The sequence below is a fragment of the Haemaphysalis longicornis genome, unplaced genomic scaffold (genome assembly GCF_048455015.1).
Source record: "Haemaphysalis longicornis isolate Haplotype H1 unplaced genomic scaffold, Haemaphysalis longicornis Haplotype H1 scaffold_8, whole genome shotgun sequence".
NCBI lineage: Eukaryota > Metazoa > Arthropoda > Arachnida > Ixodida > Ixodidae > Haemaphysalis > Haemaphysalis longicornis.
The window spans coordinates 122,051,667-122,073,668 of NW_027526445.1; the positions used below are offsets into that span (position 1 = coordinate 122,051,667).

Genomic DNA, 22,002 nt, shown 5'->3' on the forward strand with positions numbered 1-22,002 from the left:
AGCGCAGTAGGCTCCAACTGCGGAGAGCCAGGTTCAAATCTCGTCGAATCACACTTTTTTTTTTTTTCTTCACAGCGGGGTCTATTCTCTTGATCGGACAACAGCAACAACGGCGACGGTTTATCGCAACATAGGGCACTTAAGGCTCCTACATTAAAAAATTTTAGAGAAATTCTGAGAATCGACTACTAATGCGGAAGCATTTTTACGCCACTCCTCTTATTTTTGAGGTTTTAATGCGTAGCATTCTTTGCCGAGTACTCCCGCAGCCGGTACCGGGTGACGCCCTGCATTCGCAAAAAAATACAGAATTGGCGGAAGTAACAAATTTAATGGTTACAATAGCGTAAATTGAGATAATTGGCAGAATGGAATTTTGAAAAACCAAAAAGTGAGAAAAATAAAACAAAAAATGTTCACTAAATGGTGTGGCGAAATAAAAAAAAAAGTCCCTTATACATCTCGTCCAAAAAAACGGATTAAACAAAAAAAAGCCTTCAAAAGAACGTTCGCAATGCAAATGAAAAATAGCGAAGACGGATCAACCCAGCACTACGCCTTGCATCTGCCGAAAAATACATAACTGCCGAAGTAAAGGCACCTAGCCGCATTAACGGTATATATTCCCATATTTGGCAAAAACAAACAAAATAAAACTTTTTGAAGTTTTATTTTGTTTAACCAAATAAAGTAGCCCAACGACTTCGGCTACTCATAGCCACTCACGCTGAAGACAAGTGGCATATGAATGGTACGCATTTGTGGACAGTTCTGTGAATTTATGCATTTTTTACATCGCCAGATTGGGCTATGATTAGCCAAATTAGGCTATTTCTAGTCGTTCTCAGTTCACCCGCCCCCTTGAAGTCCAATTTGTCGTAGTAAGCCCAGCGCAATTCTGTGGCTAGATTTTCTTGTGTTGGTTTTTGCTAATGATCTATGTTTGCACGACAGTAAAAAATAAATGTCTTAATCTCGCGAATTACACATTTTTGTGCAAATGGAAGGCGTTGTGCGGCTGGTGCTTTCTTGCGATTTTGTCGCATTTGTGTTTGTCCTCCGGGTTTTATTATTTTCGTCTTAGTAGCGTCACCGGGGTAGATCAGACAGCCTTTCGTGATTTCGTTAGTTCATTTTAAGCTCTTCTTTTTTTTTTGTTTTAGTGAAGAACCTAAATCAACGCTATTGTAACGGTTATAACATTATTATAACGTTATTCTTATTTATTATAACGATTATAACGAAAGTATTAATTATCTCCCTTTTTTCTAAGTCCCCGTGGAGACCGATGTGTCGCCCCTTTCTAATTAAATTTTGTGATGTTATTATAACGATTATGACTATTAAACATCGCTAATTATGTATTTTTGGTGCAGATACAATGCGTCACACTGTTGGTGCTCTGTGGTACACCGCAGGTATTTTTAACACATTAAATAACAGAAAAAATTTCCACGCCATCTCCACTAACGCGAAACAAAAAGAGGGGCGAAGCATGCGGTCTATAAGTGCATTCAAAGATTGTAAGTCTCTCTCTCGCCCCATGGGGCACGCCGATTGAGCTCCGGAGAAGCGCCGGTACGAGGAGCAATCGCGCGCTTGCTGAGGCGGTGGCGCCCTCTCTTGTGTGAAATCGGATTTAAGCAAGGAGAGACAGACTGGCCATAAGTTGTCTTCGCGTCACACGCCGCAGCATGCTAAGAAGTATGCTTTACAGGAGAAATCCTGGCGTTTGAAACTAATTTCGGGACGGAATTTAACAATTTGCTGTTATAATGCAATTAAATCCTGATTATTCGTGTATTTTAAATTAGTTTAAATCATGTTAGCTCATTTTGAACCAGTTTTATCCATTGTACAGTTGTTTCTTTTACCATCGTTTGGCAACTTGATTTACCGTGACGACCTCAGACGACGACAGGAGACGCCGACAGCCCTAGCCCCCAAAGTGCTCCGCCCCTCAAAGGCGCTGCCTGGATTACCATATTCCTTCAAAAACACCACGGAAACAAAAGGTTGGTGAAGCGGAGAAGCGGACTACTAGGAGAAGCGCATCACTAGACAATTCTCAAAATGTATGTTTCTCATGCTTTGAGAGCTAAGGCTTAATGGCAACACCCACGTTCTTCGCTCTAGCTTAAGAAAGGCGTCGATTAACTAGCTGGCGATCAGCGTCGGCGGTGGTACGTGTCCCCACTATACAGAAAGCAATGGTAGTACATCTTTTTTTTTTCTTCTGTTAGAGCGACATGCCTTCCCATACAGACGATACAGCTGTCCTTTCGCGACCTTTGTGCGTGACTGAGGCTAGCCAATATGTTTGAAAATAGGGAATATTGGGCGACGCCGAATGTGAACAACTGAAACCAAACTAAAACCTGGGTGCCCGCGGTTGTAACCTTGTCAGAGTAAACATTCCACTGACATTACACGTCAGTGAGCAGGGTATTCTCGGCGGACCGTGGCTAGGCTGCCCGTTTGAAGAACGCGTAGCCTACGCGCTATGCGCCTCCCACAACCTATAGGCAGCATACAGGGACGCCGCCGCAGTGACTAGGAGTCGGCTGTGTGGTCTCCGCGAAAACTACACTGCTACTCACAAAGGAGTCGTGTTAGAAGAGAAAACGACCAAAAGTGCCTCTGTGCACGAAAGAGCAGCAATAAAACAAAGTGAAGTAACACCACCAGGTGATGCTCCCTCGGGAGCATGCCCACGTAGTCATTGCACACATGATGGAATCCGTGAGGTCGAGCGTGCACGTCGTATAGGAGACTAGCGTTGTCTTGGGACACTAAAACAAGGTATGGCTGCTTAGGCGGTCATACCTGCAGGCATGAAGACCCTATGTAAGTCCCAAAACAGCGGTGGTCACCAGCATGAAAAAAATCGCAGCCCCTTTTATTTAACGAGAAAGAAGGCTGAAGCGCAAAGCTTTCTCCCATGCAACCTGAGTCGTATCCGAACTGCTTCGACCGCGTCCGAATGGCGCAATCGGCTAGACGGCGGCTTCATAACGCCAGGGACTTATAAGTACGATTCCGACAACAGGAAGCGCTTTTTTTTTTTGTCTTGAGGCGTTTGATATGGCGTAAAGTTGGATTTTCTGTACAGTCTAGTCCACTTATAACAATATCCATGTTCCAAGGAAATCCCGTCGTTATAGCGGATAATTGTTATAAGCGGGTTGCTAAATAAAAAGACGGAACAGAGCTCAAAACATTTTATTCGCATACCAGCAAGGTCGTACTATAGTTCATACCACACGTGCAGCGCTGTGGAGGCTACATTGTTGTAACAGTCCGCCCACTGAGCACGCCTAACTCACCGTGAAGGGGGCCTTGAAATGACATTTCCTTCTCCCCTCGCGGCAGGGGGAACCGCGAGGCCCCGGCGCCTTTTGTCGCTTCCTTCACGGTGAGTTAGGAGCCCTCAGTGGGCGCAACAATGTAGCCTCCACAGTGCTGCACGTAGCTTGTGGTATGAACTATAGTACTAATTTGCGGAAAAGAAGCTATAGTCGGTCACCTTTCTTTGCCGCGTGTGAAGCTACCGCAAATCTTTTCCAAGAGCATCTATAGGTGCTTCACCTAGTTGAGGTAAATATCCTTGGCCGAAACAAAGTCCCCTAGGGACTGTGTGCCGCATTGGGCCTCCTACGGAGGCACTGCGTGAGTAGGCTGCGCAACCGCGTCATTAGAGTCGTCATTGTTGCACTTTTGGTGCACAATATAACCGGATTCAATTGTTATATCCGATATCGTGGCACTGGAGCATTGTAATAAGCAGTTTATTTTACCATAGAAAGATTACAAAAGTTGACGGGGCCATAGCTGTTCATCGCTATATCCGATAGATTGTTATAAGCGGTATAGTTATAAGTGGACTCGATTGCGTTTTGCGCGATGAACGACGCCGTCAGTGAGGCATAGAAAGCTTCGCTTTAGAAATAATAACCTAATGGGCCCGGAAAGTCACGCGATGTATGCGAGCTACGCCGCATTTTCCAGGGACGCTACTGCTGTGGAGTTTCAGATGCGCACATCACCCACTATCTGAAATCGACCCGAACTGTATATAGCTCTGTGCGCGCTGCTTGATCCCCTAACCTATACTCGGATACAAGTCAAGAAAAAAGGGGCGTCGCCTAATCCCCCACTTCCACCACCCCCTTCCAGCCAATAGTGTCGCTCTATCAAGGTGACGTCGTGGCCGACCGCATTGCACCTGCAGGCAGCGCTCGGAGCCACGCTTTCCTTAATGCGTCCGTGCCGAAAAGTAGTTCGTAAGAGCGCCTTCACTTTGAGCGGAGATAAAAACCTTAGCTAAAATTCTTTATGTGCCCGTTTTAATGCAATGCGTGAAAGAATTTATCGTCAGCTGCAGTAGCGAGTTTCAATTATATTCCTGATGGTGAATTTCTGCTCTTCCGGGTTTTCCCTCAGCCGCTTGCTTCTGGCAGCTTCTGGTTTTATGCATTGCCGGCCCCATTTCCCGCCATGGATCCCGAAGAAGTCGCATCTGAATGTGCTTCATCGTTTTCGACTGAGAATTGTGGTGCGTTGCCATCTACGCCACGCCGATGGTACAAGAAAAACAAAAGCGGCCGTGTCATCTGCAGCTGCGGACGGGAGATGATCCGGAACGCGTGCGTTCGTTTGCGGCATCTTCACCCAGAGCGCAGCGTTGAAGAAACGGCCGCGACCGTGAGCGATCTTCTTGGAGTCAGCGTGAGCTTGGTGATGGACGTGAAGAAGGAGATGAAAAATAACGACGGAAATGTTGCGACGCCCTCCCGAAAGCGCCCGCGAAGCGCCGGAAAGAGACGACGCACAGAAGTGTACGACGACTTCACGAAGTGCGCATTGCGGTCGTCCGTGCATCGTTTTTTTCGCAGCAATGAGATTCCGACAGTGAAGGCAATTGCTGCGGATTTCAACGCTAGCGGCGATGTCACTCCTCTCAAGCCATGGACTGTGCGCCGCCTGCTGAATGACATCGGGTTCAGGTATGAGAAGAGGGGCCGGAACTCGCTGCTGATCGAGCGGGACGACATTGTCGCGTGGCAGCAGAAGTACCTCTACGACGTCGCCAGGTACAGGATGGAAGGTCGAAAAATCTTCTACCTTGATGAAACCTGGGTGAATGCGGGACACACGCTATCGACTGTTTGGACGGACACGACGGTTGCTTCCCACCACGACGCCTTCATGCGTGGTCTGACGACAGGTTTGAAGCAGCCGTCAGGGAAAGGACAGCGCCTGATTGTAACGCACATTGGCAGCGAGGACGGCTTCGTCAGTGGTTGCCTGGATATCTTTCGGGGTACGAAGACCGGCGACTACCACGAGGAGATGGACGGCACCCGCTTTGAAAGGTGGTTTGGCGCCGTTTTGCCGCAACTGCCACAAGGTAGTGTAATTGTCATGGACAATGCCTCGTACCACTCGCGGCTGGAAGAAGCAGTGCCTACGACGTCTTCGCGCAAACAGGTCGTTCAGGACTGGCTGACGTCCAAAGGACTTGCTTGGGATAAAAAAATGCTTATAAAGGAGCTCCTCAGCCTTGTGGCCTCTGTAAAGACACGGTACATCAAATATCGTATTGACGGTGCAGCTGAAAGGGCTGGATGTATTGTGCTTAGGCTCCCACCCTACCATTGTGAGCTCAATCCCATTGAGCTCATATGGGCGCAGATGAAACGAGGTGTCGCAGCCAGAAATGCCACATTTAAGCTGGCAGATGTAGAGGTGCTCCTGAGGGAAGAAGCTGCCAAGGTAACAGCTCAACACTGGGCAAACGCAGTTCAGCATGTGATCAGCATTGAAACAAAGTTCAGGGGAGACGGTGGAGCAAGTGCGCATGTTCAACCTATTATAATCCATCTGGATGAAGATGACATGGACTCCGACAGTGACCTATCTGGTATCGAGTCCTTCGAAGATGTGTAAGGCAACCAGCTATTCGCCAGTGCCGCCTTTGCCCCTTTCAGTTAGTGTGGAGTGCGCAATTTAGCTTAAGTAGGTGTGTTTCCATAGCTGCAGGAGCAAGAAACTCCATCAGACAGCAGAGAAGACCAGACATGCTGTTTGTGTGCGTTATTAAGACTTATTTCTGGAGTTAACTGAGCAGCCTGTGTGTGCAGCGTAACTTGTTCATGGTTGATTGCTTTGATATGTAGCTATGAGAATCAGAAGATGCAATTGCAGTGTTTGGTTTTTATTTCATTTGCCATTACTGAATGTTGTATGCTGTGTTGTAGAGTCGACAGGGATTTTCCAGTATGACAGTGAGGATGACAAGTTATTTCAACAATCGATGCATGATATCATTTGCTGTAGTGAACCGAGCGGTGTATTGTGTAGTGCTGGCTCAGGACTGGTTGCCTTGATATGTAGCTGTGAGAATCAGAAAAGGCTGTTGCAGTGCTTGGTTTCTGATTTCATTTGTTGCCAGTGTGGTGCAGGAATTAGGCCGAATGAATGCAGTCCTGACAAGACACTGCGTGGCAGACGTATCCATAAAAGAAAATTCTACATCTCGAGCTAGAGGAAACCCACACTGTTCCAAACTATTTTCTGGAAGCAGGGCCACGCTTGCACTATGCGATAGTTTTCGCTGCACAGGGAGGATGGCTATTCGCATGTGTAGCATGAGGTGTGTGCAAGCAGAGTCAAGCGAGTTCGCAAATTCACTTCAAGCAGAATCATCTGCAGTGTGTGGCTCTACGGCTCCTTGTGCGACACTATATAAATGGCTATAAAGGCAAGTTTCACCTACAGGAAAAGACGCTAGCTCGAGTTTTCACCCCACGTTTTTTACATTGTTTGGACACTTATGCGTGTATTGGATTCAGAAGCAAAGTTGCAAATTAAATGCCTACGTGAAAGCATGTAACTGAACATTGTGTGTCCGTGTGGCTGGCTGAGCCAAGTTGTCTTCTTGTAGAACATTGAGAACAAATAAATCTGTTTAAGTGTCTTATTGCTCGTTTCATTTGCTATGCATAATTCAGCAGTGCGTCTGTTTAGCTGTCCGAGCCAAATCTGACAGGATACAGCAGTGAGGACAAGAAAAGTTGCTTCGGTGTTTTATTTCTAATTTGATTCTATTTAGCTATCTGCTGTCTTACACAGGACTTAGGATAAATAGGTTTTATCTGTTGCCTACTCCACTGGATAAAATGCAATGTTAAAAACAATCCCCAAAGCTTTGGGAAGGGGAAACAAGGTTGGTTTCAATTGATCCTCCCATGTATGGGAATAATTTCATGTAGTGCATATTTGGCGAGATTATAAATTTCCTCCTGAACATATGATCCGATTTTGCCTTTGCGTAGCAAGAAAAGTATGATATGCATTGACCAGTTTCAGTGCAGCGATGTGTACCATATGTGTTGTTCCATGCATCAACTCAACCGACATGTCATCAATCAGTGCAGATCACTACGTAACCCTTCAAACAGACTTCATTGCCTGTGTTATGAAGTGGGCATCAATTCATGTTCTGTCATTGTGATTTACACTCCTAATATATGTGTAGACATTGCACGAGTTGAGTTGCGAACAGTGCTGTGGCAAGCAGCAGCTTGCTATTTGACTTGGAGCAGCGAGCTTCTCGCTCCAGCGGCCACTTGTGACGCAACAGTGAGAATGGATGAAAAGCTGAGCTGTTTTCCACCCTGAATGCTCTATTTTGAATTTAGAGCACGTGCATGCAGATGACCATTGCAGCAGCAGCTTCTTACTTAAGAGACAAACACAAGGCAAGCAGTGTCTATATAGCTTCAATAATGCACATCTCGTGCAAGAATTTGATTTGGTGAACAATATGCATGCGCATGTGTAGAAAAAGCTGAAAGGTGGTTCATTTGATTTCAGTGCTGCGTTTCATGTCTTCACATGCATTGTTGCAGCTGGTCATACCGGTGAAATCTAGCTAATGCAATGTTACTATCGCGAACCACAGCTCATTCACAAAGCATAAACGGGACAATGAAATTGAACTTACAGTGGTAACACTCCTGTGGAATCTTTATCATCATAGACAATGCAAACTCAAAGCAGATGCCTATTCGTATTTAATTCACAAAGGTTTTTGTCCGAAACAACAACTTAAGGCACTCCAACAAAAAACAGGCGACAAAAACATACTTGTTGCAATTAACACATTTAACAATGGTATCTCAGCGTAACCGAGAAACAAAATAGAAAAGGTTGCATATTAAATCCCATCACGTAGCTAAGCTACAGCTCGTACGCATTCACGGTCAAAAAGTGCGAAAATTCTGCTTCTTGTATTTGGCAACTTGATCACAATTTGGGCGAATACGCTTGCGCCCGACATGGACTTGGGACACACGGCTCGACATATATGCTTTCACGAAATGCAGCGCGCGCCGTCGCGTGACTTGCGTTTCGCCCCGTGCATACTGTCCATGGCGTTAATAACTGCTGGCGTAATCTACGAGAAATAAACAAGGAGTTATCGCCCCCTGTCGCAGACACTGGTGCGATAACGTGGGTAGCAGACACAGGAGGGACTAAACGGTAGAACGGTACTTCACGCTCAAGGCCAAACGCCCGCACAGGATGACGACGACAGCTTCGTATCACACAGCGTACTGCAGTAACTGCAGCGGCGGCTGCTTACCGGCAACGCGAGCGCTCACAAAGCAGAAGAAAAAACACCGTAGCGATTGTCATTACCGAGCATGTTAAGAACACTGCACACAACACGCAAACAAGGAATACGACTGAACGGCACTAAAAATCGTCGTCAGAGAGCCCGACGACGCCGACGGTTTGACGCGAACAGCGGAGGCGGCCATTTTGGTAGAAGTCCGGAAGCGCGGAAGAACATGTTTTGTGATTTCTTCCGTGAGCGCGGCGTGGAGGCGGTCTACCGCGACGTCACGTTGATACGGCGACACCATTGGCTGGAAGGGGGTCCTTTGATGAGGAAAAGCCGCACTTTTCTTGAGTTGTATCCGAGTATAGTGTCACTAGATAAGATACAGACTACAGTCACTGAGGCACGCAAGGGAGCAACGGCGGCCATTCTGGTGTTTATCAGTGTTGCCAGATTGCCGCTCTGCAGCCTCACCGCTAACTTTGACGAAATCACTTGTTAACAACACTGCCGAAGACTCAGCATTGCGGCATCTTCAAACACACTTCTGCAGCTGAAAGGCTGCTACACGCGTTATCTTTTATTCGCGTTCGGAACGGCGCCAGTCGCGCACAGCCGCAGAGCAGGGAGGACAAGCTGAGACTACCACAGTTGACCGACAGGAAACGCATAAACAACAAAATTGCGGTGCCCGTGAATCATCGCGGTGTAACCAAGTGTCACGTGATGCGAACTGACCAATGATCACGGCGGCGGCACGGAACAATAGGCGAAAAGAGTGCCGATACTCCGTACCCTTATCTACACTCGGTTACAACTCAAGAACGGCACCCCCTCATGTAGTGTACCACTCCGCCAAAGCGCCGGACCCGTGACGTCAGTGCGCGTGGGTTTTGAAAGGGGTTTGCTGTGAATGCGTGATATCGTCTGCCTTGTCTCACGCAGTTTGTTTGTCGTCACTGGAGTCGTTTATAAGCATATTAGGTCCAAAAAATCACGGGAACGGCTCACGCCGTGTTCAAAATATTCCCACTAACGCCCTACTTGCGCCGCGCGGAGAAACATCCGGCTACGGTGATAAGGCACAGCGGCAACTTCCGGTGCCGTTCTTAAGTTGTCACCGAGTGACACTACCCTCACCCTGTGCAGGATGCCCATGCCGTGGCAGTGGTCGAGGCCGCACAGCAGCATCCGCATGCAGCACTTGATGTGGGACTCGTCCAGGGGCACCTCGGGGTTGTGGATCATCGAGGAGAGGTTGCAGCAGAGGAACTCCAGCACCAGGAGGACGCCGCTGCTGCTCGCTACCACGTCCAGCAACTTCACCACCTGCGGTTTTTAAGGCGGAGCTTTGCTTCGCTTGCGCCGTTGGTCGCAACATCAAAACGCACTGCAGGAATGCCATCTGCACACGATCGGTTTTAACAAAGGACATGTGATGATGCTGCTGATCATGATGACCGCCGAGGGTACGTCAAGCGCCTCAAAAGAAAAAAATACGCTTCCCGTGGGTCCCATAAAGTTTCATAATATATACAGAGGTAAATCTGGCGCTGCAATCGCATGCCGCCGTGGCCGCCGCCATTGCAGTGGCGACGTTCCTCGCCTGCTTGGCTTGGCTAGCTACCAGGCTTTTTTTTTATCTCGAAGCCAAGATCAACAAAAAAGGATAACATATTTTTCTTGTTCATCTTGCATGAAACTTCTAAATAATCTCTGGCAAACAAATCTTTGTGAAGCTTCAATTTTATTATAACAAAACAAATTTGAATAACTTTTTGCAGAACTATTGTTGCTTTTTTGCAGCCAGAGGCAACTTTTTCAGTCTTTTCATGAGCCATGCTTAGAAGAAGTGGAACGTGCCTGCCCGGTACACTGTGACGGAACGCTCGTTGAAGCGCTGCTTCCCTAAATAGTGGCGCTAGATTTCCCTCTAATATATACTAGTATCAAACTTTATGCTGGGTCTCTGGCGTTATGACGCCGACTGCGTCATTCAGACGTGGTCGAAGCAGTTTGGATTTTGGACTTGGACTATGCCTCAGGTTGTACGAGAGTAATTTCCTTCGCGTTTTAACCATCCTTCTAATAAAAAAAAAGGGGGGGGCCTCTGATGTTTTTTTACCCAGTAACACGGATGGATGCGTCTGTTTCCTCCAAATAAAAATGCTCCCCCTCGAAAAATACCAACATAACTAGCAAACCTTCCCCCCCCCCCCCCCATGTTGCACCCTGCACCAAAAATAACCGGGTGAACTGCAGAGAAAGAAACAGGATTCGCGACGAAGCTTTCGTTTTATGCCTCGTATTTTATGATGATGGTTTGGGTTAATGGCGCAAGACCAACAAGCGCAAAGAGCTCCAAAGACAAGGTTCCTTGATGATACCTCAGATGTACATAAGTAAAAAAAATGAAGTGAGTTAAAATTCATGAAAATAAGTGGTGTATAGCGCCAGGATGATTATGCATGATATGAAAGGAGCTGTAAAAACTTGATGTCTGAAAAAAACTGCAAAACAGGCTTAATAGAAAACATTGTGTTGTCGGCCAATGTGGGTGTAGCGGGATGTCTGTGCAGTACAGGAAAATGTTTGCGTCGTGAGGTGTCGAGTGTTTTGCATTGAATGAGAATGTGAACTACGGATAGGGACTCTCTGCACCTGCTGCCCTAGGGTCTTGAAGATCCCGTGAGTAGATACGAGTGCTTTGCATGTGTGGGCCCTATCCGTAGCCCAGCCAAAACGACTTCTGTGTATCTGTTGCGTGTGTCAGTGGTGTGTCCCAAGTGTTGCGTGTGTCCCAAGTGTGGCTTCATCAGCTTCATTACATGTAGTTTGTTGTCTGTCTGTTCACTCCAGTGTGTTTGCCGTGTTCTACGCAAGTGTTGTCTTATGTGTGGCTTGAGGTCTGTATAGGGTACCGTTGTTATGTCTGCAGCAGTCAGTGCAGCAGCAGCGGCCCTCTCGTTCGTCCGCCAACTCGTTGCCAGCGGCCCAAGCGTGTCCTGGGACCCAGCAAAGGACCAGTTCAGTGGTGTAGCCAGGAGGGAAGGGGGGGGGGGGGGGGGCTGACCGGGATTCAGCCCCCCCTCCCCCCGAAATTTTTCGGTAGACGCTGTGCTGCCTGTTATGCCCGGTACGTCGTCTGTGAACAAAGGCGCATAACCTTCGGACGGGCCACTATTGAAAACATTAACGACTCGTTTGCTGTCTTAACGCATTGGTGCTTACACAAAACGAAGCGCCCGGGTCAGGATAATTGCGGAGGGGTGCAGCTCCAAAAGCGATGGCGCCCTCGGGTATGCTTAGCCCACGGGACGCCAAAGGCATGCATTGTGTCCCTTTGTGGGTGGCATGTCGCCACACAGAGAAAAAATACTCCCACCTCCCTTCGCGGGAACCCCTGTGTAGATGCGACGCATAGGGGGTTCCGTTGTTGTTTCCGTTAGGTTGATTCTCCCATCGCGTGAAACGTGCCGTGAACCCCCTGCCGCGGCTATGACGCAACACAATCCAACGCAATCTACTTTAATCCAAATCCAATTCAATCCAAGCCAAGCCAAGCCAAGCCAATCCAATCCAATCCAATCCAATGCCCCTCGCGAGAGAGTGTTCGCTATCGGAGAGTAGAGGGGGTGAGCGGCAGAGAGCGCAGCTCGCGCGGCGAGGAGAATAGGGGAGGGGTGTGGACGGACAACAACGCCGTATGGAGGGACAAGGCGAGTGAATGAAATGCAGTCGCATCTAAAAATTGCACCATCTTTCCGTAGGGGAACCCTGAGTAGTATGCGAAGCAGCCATGGGGTCGATTCAAGTGCCCATTAGTTTTCAGTTCGTCGTTTCCGTTAGGTTGAGGTACGTAGCTACCGTTATATTTACCGTTTGGTTTCCATGGTAACTACTATACTTTTCACTTACCGGAACTACGAAATGGGAAATTGCGTTGACCCCATGGCTGTTTCGCATACTACTCAGGGTTCCCCTACGGGAAGATTGTGTAATTTTATTGGAGGAGGGAGGCGGGTGTTACAGTGGAGAGGCATTAAATAGAGAGAGAGAGAGAGAGAGAGAGAGAGAGAGAGAGAGAGAGAGACGTTGTACGTGGTATGAGTTTGTCTTTAAGCATTATTATCATCATATTCAACGTAGGTGACGTCGAGCTGTGGTTAGCGTTCCGCTTTGATTATAACCGCTTTATGGTCTGTGAAATGTAAGGTCAAGCGGTGTTGTAGTGGATGAACCCTAAAGTTGCTGAAGATGAGGTCGATGCACGTTCCCCGGATGGTTCTGGGCTGCTTGTAATCACGGCCCGCCGAGACTCGCCGACGCACGCCGCTGCCGACGACGATGAAACGTCGAAGGCGCGTGAAGCGTGCTCGTCTCCTGCCGGCCCAGGAAGACACCGGCAACATTGTCGCTCCAGGAGCCCTTAAAGGGGACGCGTGCTCGTCTCGTGCCGGCCCAGGAAGATACCGGCAACACTGTCGCTCCAGGAGCCATTAAAGGGTAAGATACCACCGGGCGTTCAGCAAGCCGAGCATGCGCAGTGGGGGTGTGGACGGCGCAACAACAACAAGGGAGGGACATAGCCCGACCATGAGATGCTTCGCATCTAATAATTGGTCGGCTTGTGTCGTTCTCAGCAGAGGAGATTGACTCGTCACGGTATGAGTGGGGAAGCAAGCACTAACTGGGGTCCGAAAAAAAGACAGACCGCCGGCCATTGATGGGCAAAGACTGTAAGATGAAGGCCCGAAAGGGAAAAGACGATCTTTGCATGCGTAAGCAGAACCACGTGCAAGCGCGGTGGCAGACAGTCAATATTCCTACAAGTTAACTGAAGAAAGCGATGGGTCAGCGTATTCGTCGAAACGTGTGCTTTAGATGGATGAATGTCGTGGTTGGGCAGAGGGCCTTTGTGGGTGAGGCGCACAGCAAAGTATGCCCCTCTTCCGCGCGTCACCCTTCCTTCTTTTTCACGTTTCTGTGGAGCCCGGGACGGTATTGGCGTGGGATAATTGAATGGGCTCAGCTTGCACGCACTGCGTGTCCTCTTTTGAAAGCGGTGTTGCAGACGTCATTTTCTCCTCCGCGATTATCCAGATTCGTTCGGTGGTATTTTTCGCGAACCCAGGAAACTGGGGAACAGCGAGTTGACAAAAAGGGCACGCTGCGGCTCGCCGAGCGAGTTCCAGACATTATCCTAAACGTGAAGGCCCGACGGTCACCAGCCCTGCCATAGGCAGACGGCGCTCGCGACAGGAATAAATACCCGATGGCCATCGTCGACCTCGGTCACAATTAAAGCCCCTCTATTGCGTCCACGGCCGCTCTTTCCCTGGGCGGCGGCTGCCCAGAGCAGTGTAAATTCAGGGGCCTGAGTCACAACAACGGTGACATGACAGAACGGCGCAAGGACTGAAGCGCCCTGGCTTTGGGAAGCTCACACTCGAAGTGCTAACACACAAAAGAGGCCTAAATTGTAAGTCATTTTCTTCCCCTGTTCACTGATTTATCCTTGCGTGATCACTGATGTCGTTTAATATTTAAATAATCGCTTCCTAATATTTACAGGATGTCACAGCACTTTTATGTCTGCGAGCCAAAAAAAATATATCTCGTTTCATTTCTAATTCAATATTTGTGTTTGAATTGGTTGTTGAAAGGAGCGCCCACTACGTGGCGGGTAGGTAACTTTGAATGAGGAAAAACGTAAATTCAACTCATATAAGCGCCTAAATATCCTATGATGCACAAAGTTAGTAAGGGTTACTCAAAGCGTATAGGGACAGCGTTCAGTACATGAAGAGTTAATTACCGCTGTCCGGGAAGTACATGAACAGTTAAAATACATGAAGAGTTAAAAATGTATTTGTTGTCGCTGCAGTTTTAGTAGTTCAATTGCTTCATTTACATGCACTCAACGTAATGTGAGGCAGCCGCTGTCGCATGGTGTGCCCGTCATCGCTACTTTTGTTACCCCGTTTCTTACCGATGCGCGCATCCACTGCTACACCCAATTTGATCATCATAGCACCCTCGTACTGGTGGCGAAGAAACGAACTTGCCTTTCAGGAATTTTCTCACTGGCAGGAAAGCAAATATTTCGATTGGACAAAGCTTACTTGATGGAATAAGCCTTGGCAATAGAGGTACTCCTCAAGGGTCAGTTCTGTCGCCCATTCTTTTTAACATCGCCATGATTGGACTCCCTGAACGTCTCGAGAAAATAGAAAATCTTAATAACAGCATATATGGGGACGACGTGACCCTCCGGGTAGCAAGGGACAACGACGGCCAAATAGAGGAAACTTTGCACACGGCAGTGGACGAAATTGAAGACTATCTCTCGGGAAAGTGCCTGAAATGCTCAGCGGAAAAGTCTGAACTTTTCGTCCTTCACACGCCAGGGTCAAGGATTAGTGACCGGAATCCGACTATCCAGATTAAAGCAGGCGGAAAGGAAATTCAAAAAGTGCAAACCATCTGCATACTGGGCCTATGGCTTCAAGCCAGCGGCAGAAATAATGAGACAATAACTCGTCTAGACTGCAGTGCACAACAAACTAGTAGGCTCATTCGCAGAATTTCAAACAAGAACTCGGGCATAAAAGAAGACAACCTCCTCGGACTTGTTCAAGCGTTTGTGATCAGCAGAATCACGTACGCAGTACCATAGCGAAAGCTAACCAAGGACGAGAAGGACAAGCTAGACGCGCTCATCAGAATAAGCACCAAAACTGTCCTAGGACTTCCCATATGTGCCTCCACGGACAAGCTCATGAAGCTAGGCGTCTCCAACACCATAGAGGAGCTGATCGAGGCCGCGAGAATTGCACAGCACCAAAGACTGTTGTCAACCGAGGCAGGCCGGCATATCTTGAGCAGACTCGGTATCCCTCATGAAACCACAGCCGACCCGCAAGAGGATATTCCCCCGGACATCAGAAACAATATCCGAATCGGCCCCTTCCAAAGAACATGAACCCAGCTTTCCACGAGGATAGGTCACATAGCAGGGCTGAAGCGCTACAGAGGAAGTACGGAGGACGGTTCGTTGTATTTAAAAAAATTGCTGGAGTGGAGGGGGTTCCCGTAAAGTGAAGCCGCCGAGACGCCATCTTGCTAGGGGAGAAGACGCGTAATTGCAGCGCGCGTTCTGTGCGTGCGCGGGAAAGTGTTGTTGATCCGCGTGCGCGCCATGTAACGCGATCAAAACAAGTATAGTTGGTTCGTGCGTGGCCTACGGTTGTGCAGACAGTGTGAATGCGGCGCCGGGAGTCAAATTTCCAACGTAAGTTGCACGCGTGCAAGTTTTTTCCAAACTGGTCGTGTTCGTTGCATTGTGTAGCGCAGTATTTGCGCTTTCAACGTTTAATTTTTTTTGCTGCTAGGTTTACGAACGATGCTGAGTCAGTGTCTTTTGTCAGTGTCTTTTGTTTGCCATTCCATAGTGTTTTATCAATTGGATGTCTTGAATCATAAGTCTGTCTTCTTTCAAACAATAAACACTTTGTTTTCCAAATTACAAACTAGTTCATCCTTTTTCGGTAGTTCATGTCACTGGCAATGTAATCTCATGGTGTAATTTACCAGAAAAATTGTTGGTTCTTTTTTGCAGCTTATTTGTGTGTTAGGTTGCGCAGCAATGCAATGAACGTAATAGCATTAATTAGTGTCATACTCATGAAAGTTTTCTGTGTTAGTTTTTTGTCACTACATTATGTCTATTATCACAACACTTGAATCTGGGTGTTTCCGGTTGTTTTTCTGAAAATGCTGCATTTTATGGTCACTTAGTCTGTTGCATAACTGCTGTTTTTCACTCTACAGTGGCAACTCTCAATTGCTTTTTGTTCTGACAACTTGCATGATCAATTTAGATCTGCATTTGAACAGTTTACAATTAAGAACATAATTGTTAATGACTTTGCAAGTTCCTATGTATTTGTTTTTACTTTGTGGCAGCTGCATATCCGAGCCTATAAGGTGAAAAAAAAACAATGTCCGTGTACTCGGAGATCTGAGTTTTAACGAAATTCCTTTGGTAAAAATCAATACGGAGACGTCCGACATAGCTAGCCTCATAGTACGCAGTGTTGAATTATAGCTTGAGAATTCATTACGTAATTTAGAACCGCTGGGAAAGTCCGCAAAGACCGCTGCAAAGCACTTGGCATGTTGTTTCTTTCCCCCAGCAAGATGGCCGCCGCCGGTTTCAGCCGAGTCCATTGTTTGGTATACGAGACTTCAACTCCAGCAATTTTTTTACCCTCCTTGGTTGTATTAAAAAAATTGTATTATACATTGATGCTGCGGAATACCATCGCAGAAGAGACAAGATTGCGGTTGCGTCCGATGAGAACATGGTCATACACGCATGCTGCACGATCAGAAATAGGTCTGCCACAACGGCGGAAGAAGTGGCGATAGCACTGGCAGCTATGTTCAAAAATACCAAAGTAATTATCTGCGACTCTAAAAACGCCATAAACAATTATAACAGAGGACGAATATCAGCTGAGGCGGTCAGATTCCCTGCAAAAAACCCAATGGACCATCAGGTTTTACTAATCTGGACCCCGGCCCATCAGGCTCTCAGAGGCAATGAAGGAGCAAACGAGCTCGCCCGAGGACTCACTTTCCAGGCAGGCTCAGGCGCCCCTTCCACAGGACACGTATTGTCCGAAAAAGAAAGGATGTTCACCTACCGAGAAATAACTCAATACTACATGTTAACAAGAAAAGAATACCCGGACGCAGACCGCAAACTCAGCAAGGAGGAAGAGGCAATCTGGCGAAAATTACAGGTTGGAACCTACCGAAATCCGCTACTGCTTAGTAAACTCTACCCAGGTCAAGTTGAACCCAAATGCAAACATTGCGACAGCCTGGCAAGCATGGTCCACATGATATGGACGTGCCCACAGATATCCGACAGCACAAACACCATAGACACATGCGAGGCTCTGATGCTCAGCTCAGGCCTAGAAGCCCAACGGGAAATCATCAATCAAGCTCAGGCAGCCGCCAGGTCCCAAGGAATACTGGCCGACTCCTAGCAAGGGTTTTTAAAAAACACATTGATTGATACTAAATAAAGGACTAAATAGGTTCCAGAGTTGCCCCCGTGTTGAGTGAAATTTTCTTAAGTAGAGTGGACAGGAAAATTGCCGCCAGCCTATATATAGAAGGAAAGGTTGTTCACGTTGACGATTTTCTGGTACTGTTTAAAACAGCGGACTAAGCAAATTCAGCACGCTCTTTTCTTGCCCCTTTTCATGAGTGTGGTCTTGGGCTTCAATTTACAGTTGAATTTCTGCAAGAAGTGGTGCTTCAGTTTCTTGACTTGAGCCTGACCTTCGTGCCGTCCCATGTGTGCTGGTGCTATAAGCCACGTGCTAAAAAAACCCTGCTCCCTTACGCATCTACAGTCACTCGGAGGTAATCAAGCAAGGTATAGCTTTTTCATCACTCAAAGCTGCTCTAACGAAGTCGTGCCCACACAGCATTCCAGAAAGCTTCCAACAGCAAGTTCACCGGTTACAGTGCGCAGGTTTCCCACGTCATGTACTCTCACGCGCATGTGAAAAACTGGTTAAGCGCCTCCCGGCCTCGGGCTTGGCCGACGCTCTGGGCCCTGCACTGAAGCCTGAACGGTTTGCTGTTGTTCCCTACGCACATAGGCTGTCCCATGGGCTAAAAAATGTAGCGCAGCGCTAAGGTGTTGGCGTGGTTTTTTCTGCACCACATAAGCTTACCAAGATGTGTGCTCAAGTGCGCAGCCGCGCAGAGGGCAATCGCACAGAGGGTAGCTGTGGTGTGAAACACAGACCAAGGTTTGTTCCGTGCAATACGGGTATCGGCTTCCTCTGTCTGGCAAGAGCTACGTAGGTCAGAGTGGCCGATGTGTCAACACTCGCCTAGGCGAGCATAGAAGGTCGCTAAAAGCGACCACCTACTCCCGGCTGGCTGACCACTGCTGCGCATGCGGCTGCTACTTTACTTAAAGAAACAACCGTTCTTTCCAGACACGCCAGGCAGACAGGCCGGGAAATCATTGACGCGTTTCACATCAAGAAATTGGGAGCTAATTGTGTAAGCCAAACGTCGATTGCGCTGTGTGACAAAGAATATGCGTACTTGGCTAGCACGTGCCGTTATTCTTGATGTTCCCATGTTTTTTATCCCGGTTATCAGCCCGGTGTGGCCCACTGTTCATTCTTCACGAGTTTCATGTTAAGGTGTTGAGTGCTGACGATGTGGGAGAGGGGGTACGAGGGAGTGTGTTGGATTTGAATGTTTTTTCTCTCTCTCTCTCTCTCTCTCTCTCTCTCTCTCTCTCTCTCTCTCTCTCTCTCTCTCTCTCTCTCTCTCTCTCTCTCTCTCTCTCTCTCTCTCTCTCTCTATCTCTCTCTCTTCTGTTGTAAACGTTTATTTTCCGCACGGATCGCGTGAATAAACTAGTTGTGAGTCAGTGCTCGTCCTGTCCGTTCCCTTCGTCCACGTCTTTTTTCGGGCTGTTGCCCAGAATGACGCCATATCAACTTGCCCAGCTCACCACTCTATTAAAGGTTTTTCATCATCATCATCTAGAATTTTCCTTTACCTCGTTCTGGCCCTTTTTTTAAAGTTTTCTGGGCTCAAGAGTATCGTTCGGTCAATGCTTAATCGATTTGGCATGAGGAACGAATGGCTTAAATAAAAAAAAACAGGCTACAGACCACAGGCCCTTTCAGGAACACCAGCACAGTTCCGCCCCCCCCCCCCCGCCCCTCCCTGATGTGATTTTGCCTGGATCCACTACTGTTATTCGTCCTGAAATGTCGCGTGAAGGAAATTTTAAGCAATAGTCAGCATTACTTAAGTAACCAAAATGGCCAAAGAATTATCATTGTAAACAACTTCGCAATTGTTTGCAATCTATTATCTCGTAGCCTGAAACAATGCTTCAGTTTGAAAGTTTGAACATCACGGTCGCTGTAAACAAAGCGAGTACCTTTGCTGTACCATTACTGTCCGTTTCATGCTGAAACACGATAGTCTGTAGCATTTATGTATGCGGGGCCATGCCATTACGCATGTTTTCTTGGTGCACTGCGGGCAATAAAATGCTGGCTCGTTTCGAGCATCGACACAAGGTCATGTGCAACTTCCCTGTACAACTTATCAGTGCTCCCTGTTTTCTGGTGGACGAAGAAGCTTCCCAACATGATTTACATTTCCCGAGTCGCCAACGAAAACTACAAAATTTCTAGGCGTCCTACGCAGTCCCGCCCATGCTGTTTCATCGTTTAGCTTTAAAACCGGCAGTGTGTACTCAAAGAACAATGGCAGCGTACGCGTCCGTTAAAAAGTAGGTCCTTTCATTATCGTTTGAAACCAGAATGGTAGGACCTCATTATAATTCTTTCCTCAGATCTCAGGACAAAATTCCAAATGCAGCAAGATTTCGCATACCCAGCTTTCTCGCTCAAAATTACAACCTCTCGGGAACCTAGCAAAACCACTGTAGGAAAATGATATTTGGCATAAAGCTAGAAGCCAACGTGCTGATTAAAACGCTAAAAGAATATTTCAGGTTTCTGACTATTTGTTTGTGTAATTCGCTGTCAAATCTAACTCCCCATGCATTTCTATGGGATAGTTCCCATGGCTCAGGAACCCAGTCGCGCAACGTGCGCGACTTGAAACTGTGCACATAGCAAGTATTCACCCCAAATGTTAGCTGTGCAATAGAACTTTTCATTTCGCTAAAAAATTGCAGAGTAATCATTGTTGAAAGCACTGCCATGAGCGGGAAAGCTGCTCATGGCTCAACTTGCACAGAACATGCCTAACCGCAAGGGTACGGTCAGACAACTCCGTCTTTGCGTTATTATTTTTTGTTGCGAAATGTAAAGTTACTTTGCAGTGACCTGCTCTATACTTAACCCAGGAATGGTACCTACTTCTAAAGTGGATGGCCGCCTCAGAAAAGTTACTGGATATAGTACACGCCGTCAGGTAGACTATAAGGCCATTTAATGCACGAAGCATTGAAAACTTGACAAAGAATAATGCAACCATTTAAGAACATCAAGGGGGAGTTCCTTACAGCAGACTCCACATTTGGACTGTACCGAAATGTTCACCAGATTGACGTTGTTACAAAGCACCAGCTTCTCATGTCCTTCCGGAGGCCTAGCTGATTGAAGCTACGAGATAGACTGCATTACAGACTCGAAACAGAAACACAAATTTCAACTTGCATGGCTTGACAAATACGGTTGGCTGAATTATTCCCCTGTGCGTGAGGGCTTATCCTGCCATGTTCGTGTAATTTTCGCCGTTAACAGCGCAGTTCTTGTGCGTTATGCCTGTGTGTTTATGGTTGGTATACGCTAAAATTATTGCGAGTGATATAACGCTTCTTGTATGCATAATTCGTTGCCTGCCGTTTGATAAGACCTGTGCTACACATAACGTAAGTGCATATATTCGGTGTAGACTGCACAAAATGAGCTCCATTGGCCTTACACTGGAAACGGCTGTACGGGCGTAGAATGCTATAAGCAAAACATTTTTTACGTGCGGAGTACCTTAGGACCACACAATGTCCGTCCGCGTCCGTGCACATAGCATTTACAATCGCAAAAAACCATGCAGGCACCGCCAGGCATCGAGCCTGTGTCCGTTAGACCAGACAGAGTTAGTGTCAGTCGTCTTACCCATTGGGCTAAGGCCGTTTTTTTTTCTTTGTTTCCAGACAAACACCGCTGTGACAAACATAATACACAACAACCAAACAAACCCATTACACTAAGACATAAAATCACTGTTCCACTCTAGGATACAGTGCTGACTACTAAAATATTTTTTTCATTTTTGTTAACTCCTCCACTTGTGACAACCAGTCTGGAACACATTGGCGTGCCTTTAGAACTTCAAGAAAAGAGAATATGGCCTCTCGAAAATACTCATTTACTGGCTGCGCATCAATGTCCGAGTGGCGGACTGCCATTCGGCATCTCGATATACTGTGCAGACCTAGTAACATTATTAGATCTAGAGGGACCCCATCATCATCATGTTCAACGGACAAATACCGAATACCATGGGCATCGATTGGAAGATATTTTTTCAGCGTACGTTGCAGCACATCCAAGAAAACGACCTCGTCCCAACAGTCAATGAAAACATGTTCAATGGTTTCCGGTTTGTTGCATAACCAACACTGTTCACCCCATGGCATAAAAAGGCCCTTTTCTTGCATTTATGTTTTCACAAGGAGTGTCCCGGTGTGTAGTTGAAAGAAAAATCTTTTACATCCCGGTGCAACTGGCATTCTTTTAACCCGTTTTAACACATCTCGACCCGTGCCAGCCGAGTGA

At 47.2% G+C, this 22,002-nt stretch overlaps 1 protein-coding gene across 1 annotated transcript in view; it reads right to left on the bottom strand.

The window, feature by feature from the left end:
- The window catches only part of LOC144149301 (cyclin-dependent kinase 20-like), a 47,426-nt gene that overhangs the window by 13,893 nt on the left and 11,531 nt on the right, over positions 1-22,002 (bottom strand). Inside the window, exon 3 of the mRNA XM_077680871.1 lies at positions 9,770-9,958. Coding sequence (XP_077536997.1) covers positions 9,770-9,958 — 189 coding nt within the window. The remainder of the gene's footprint in view (positions 1-9,769; positions 9,959-22,002) is intronic.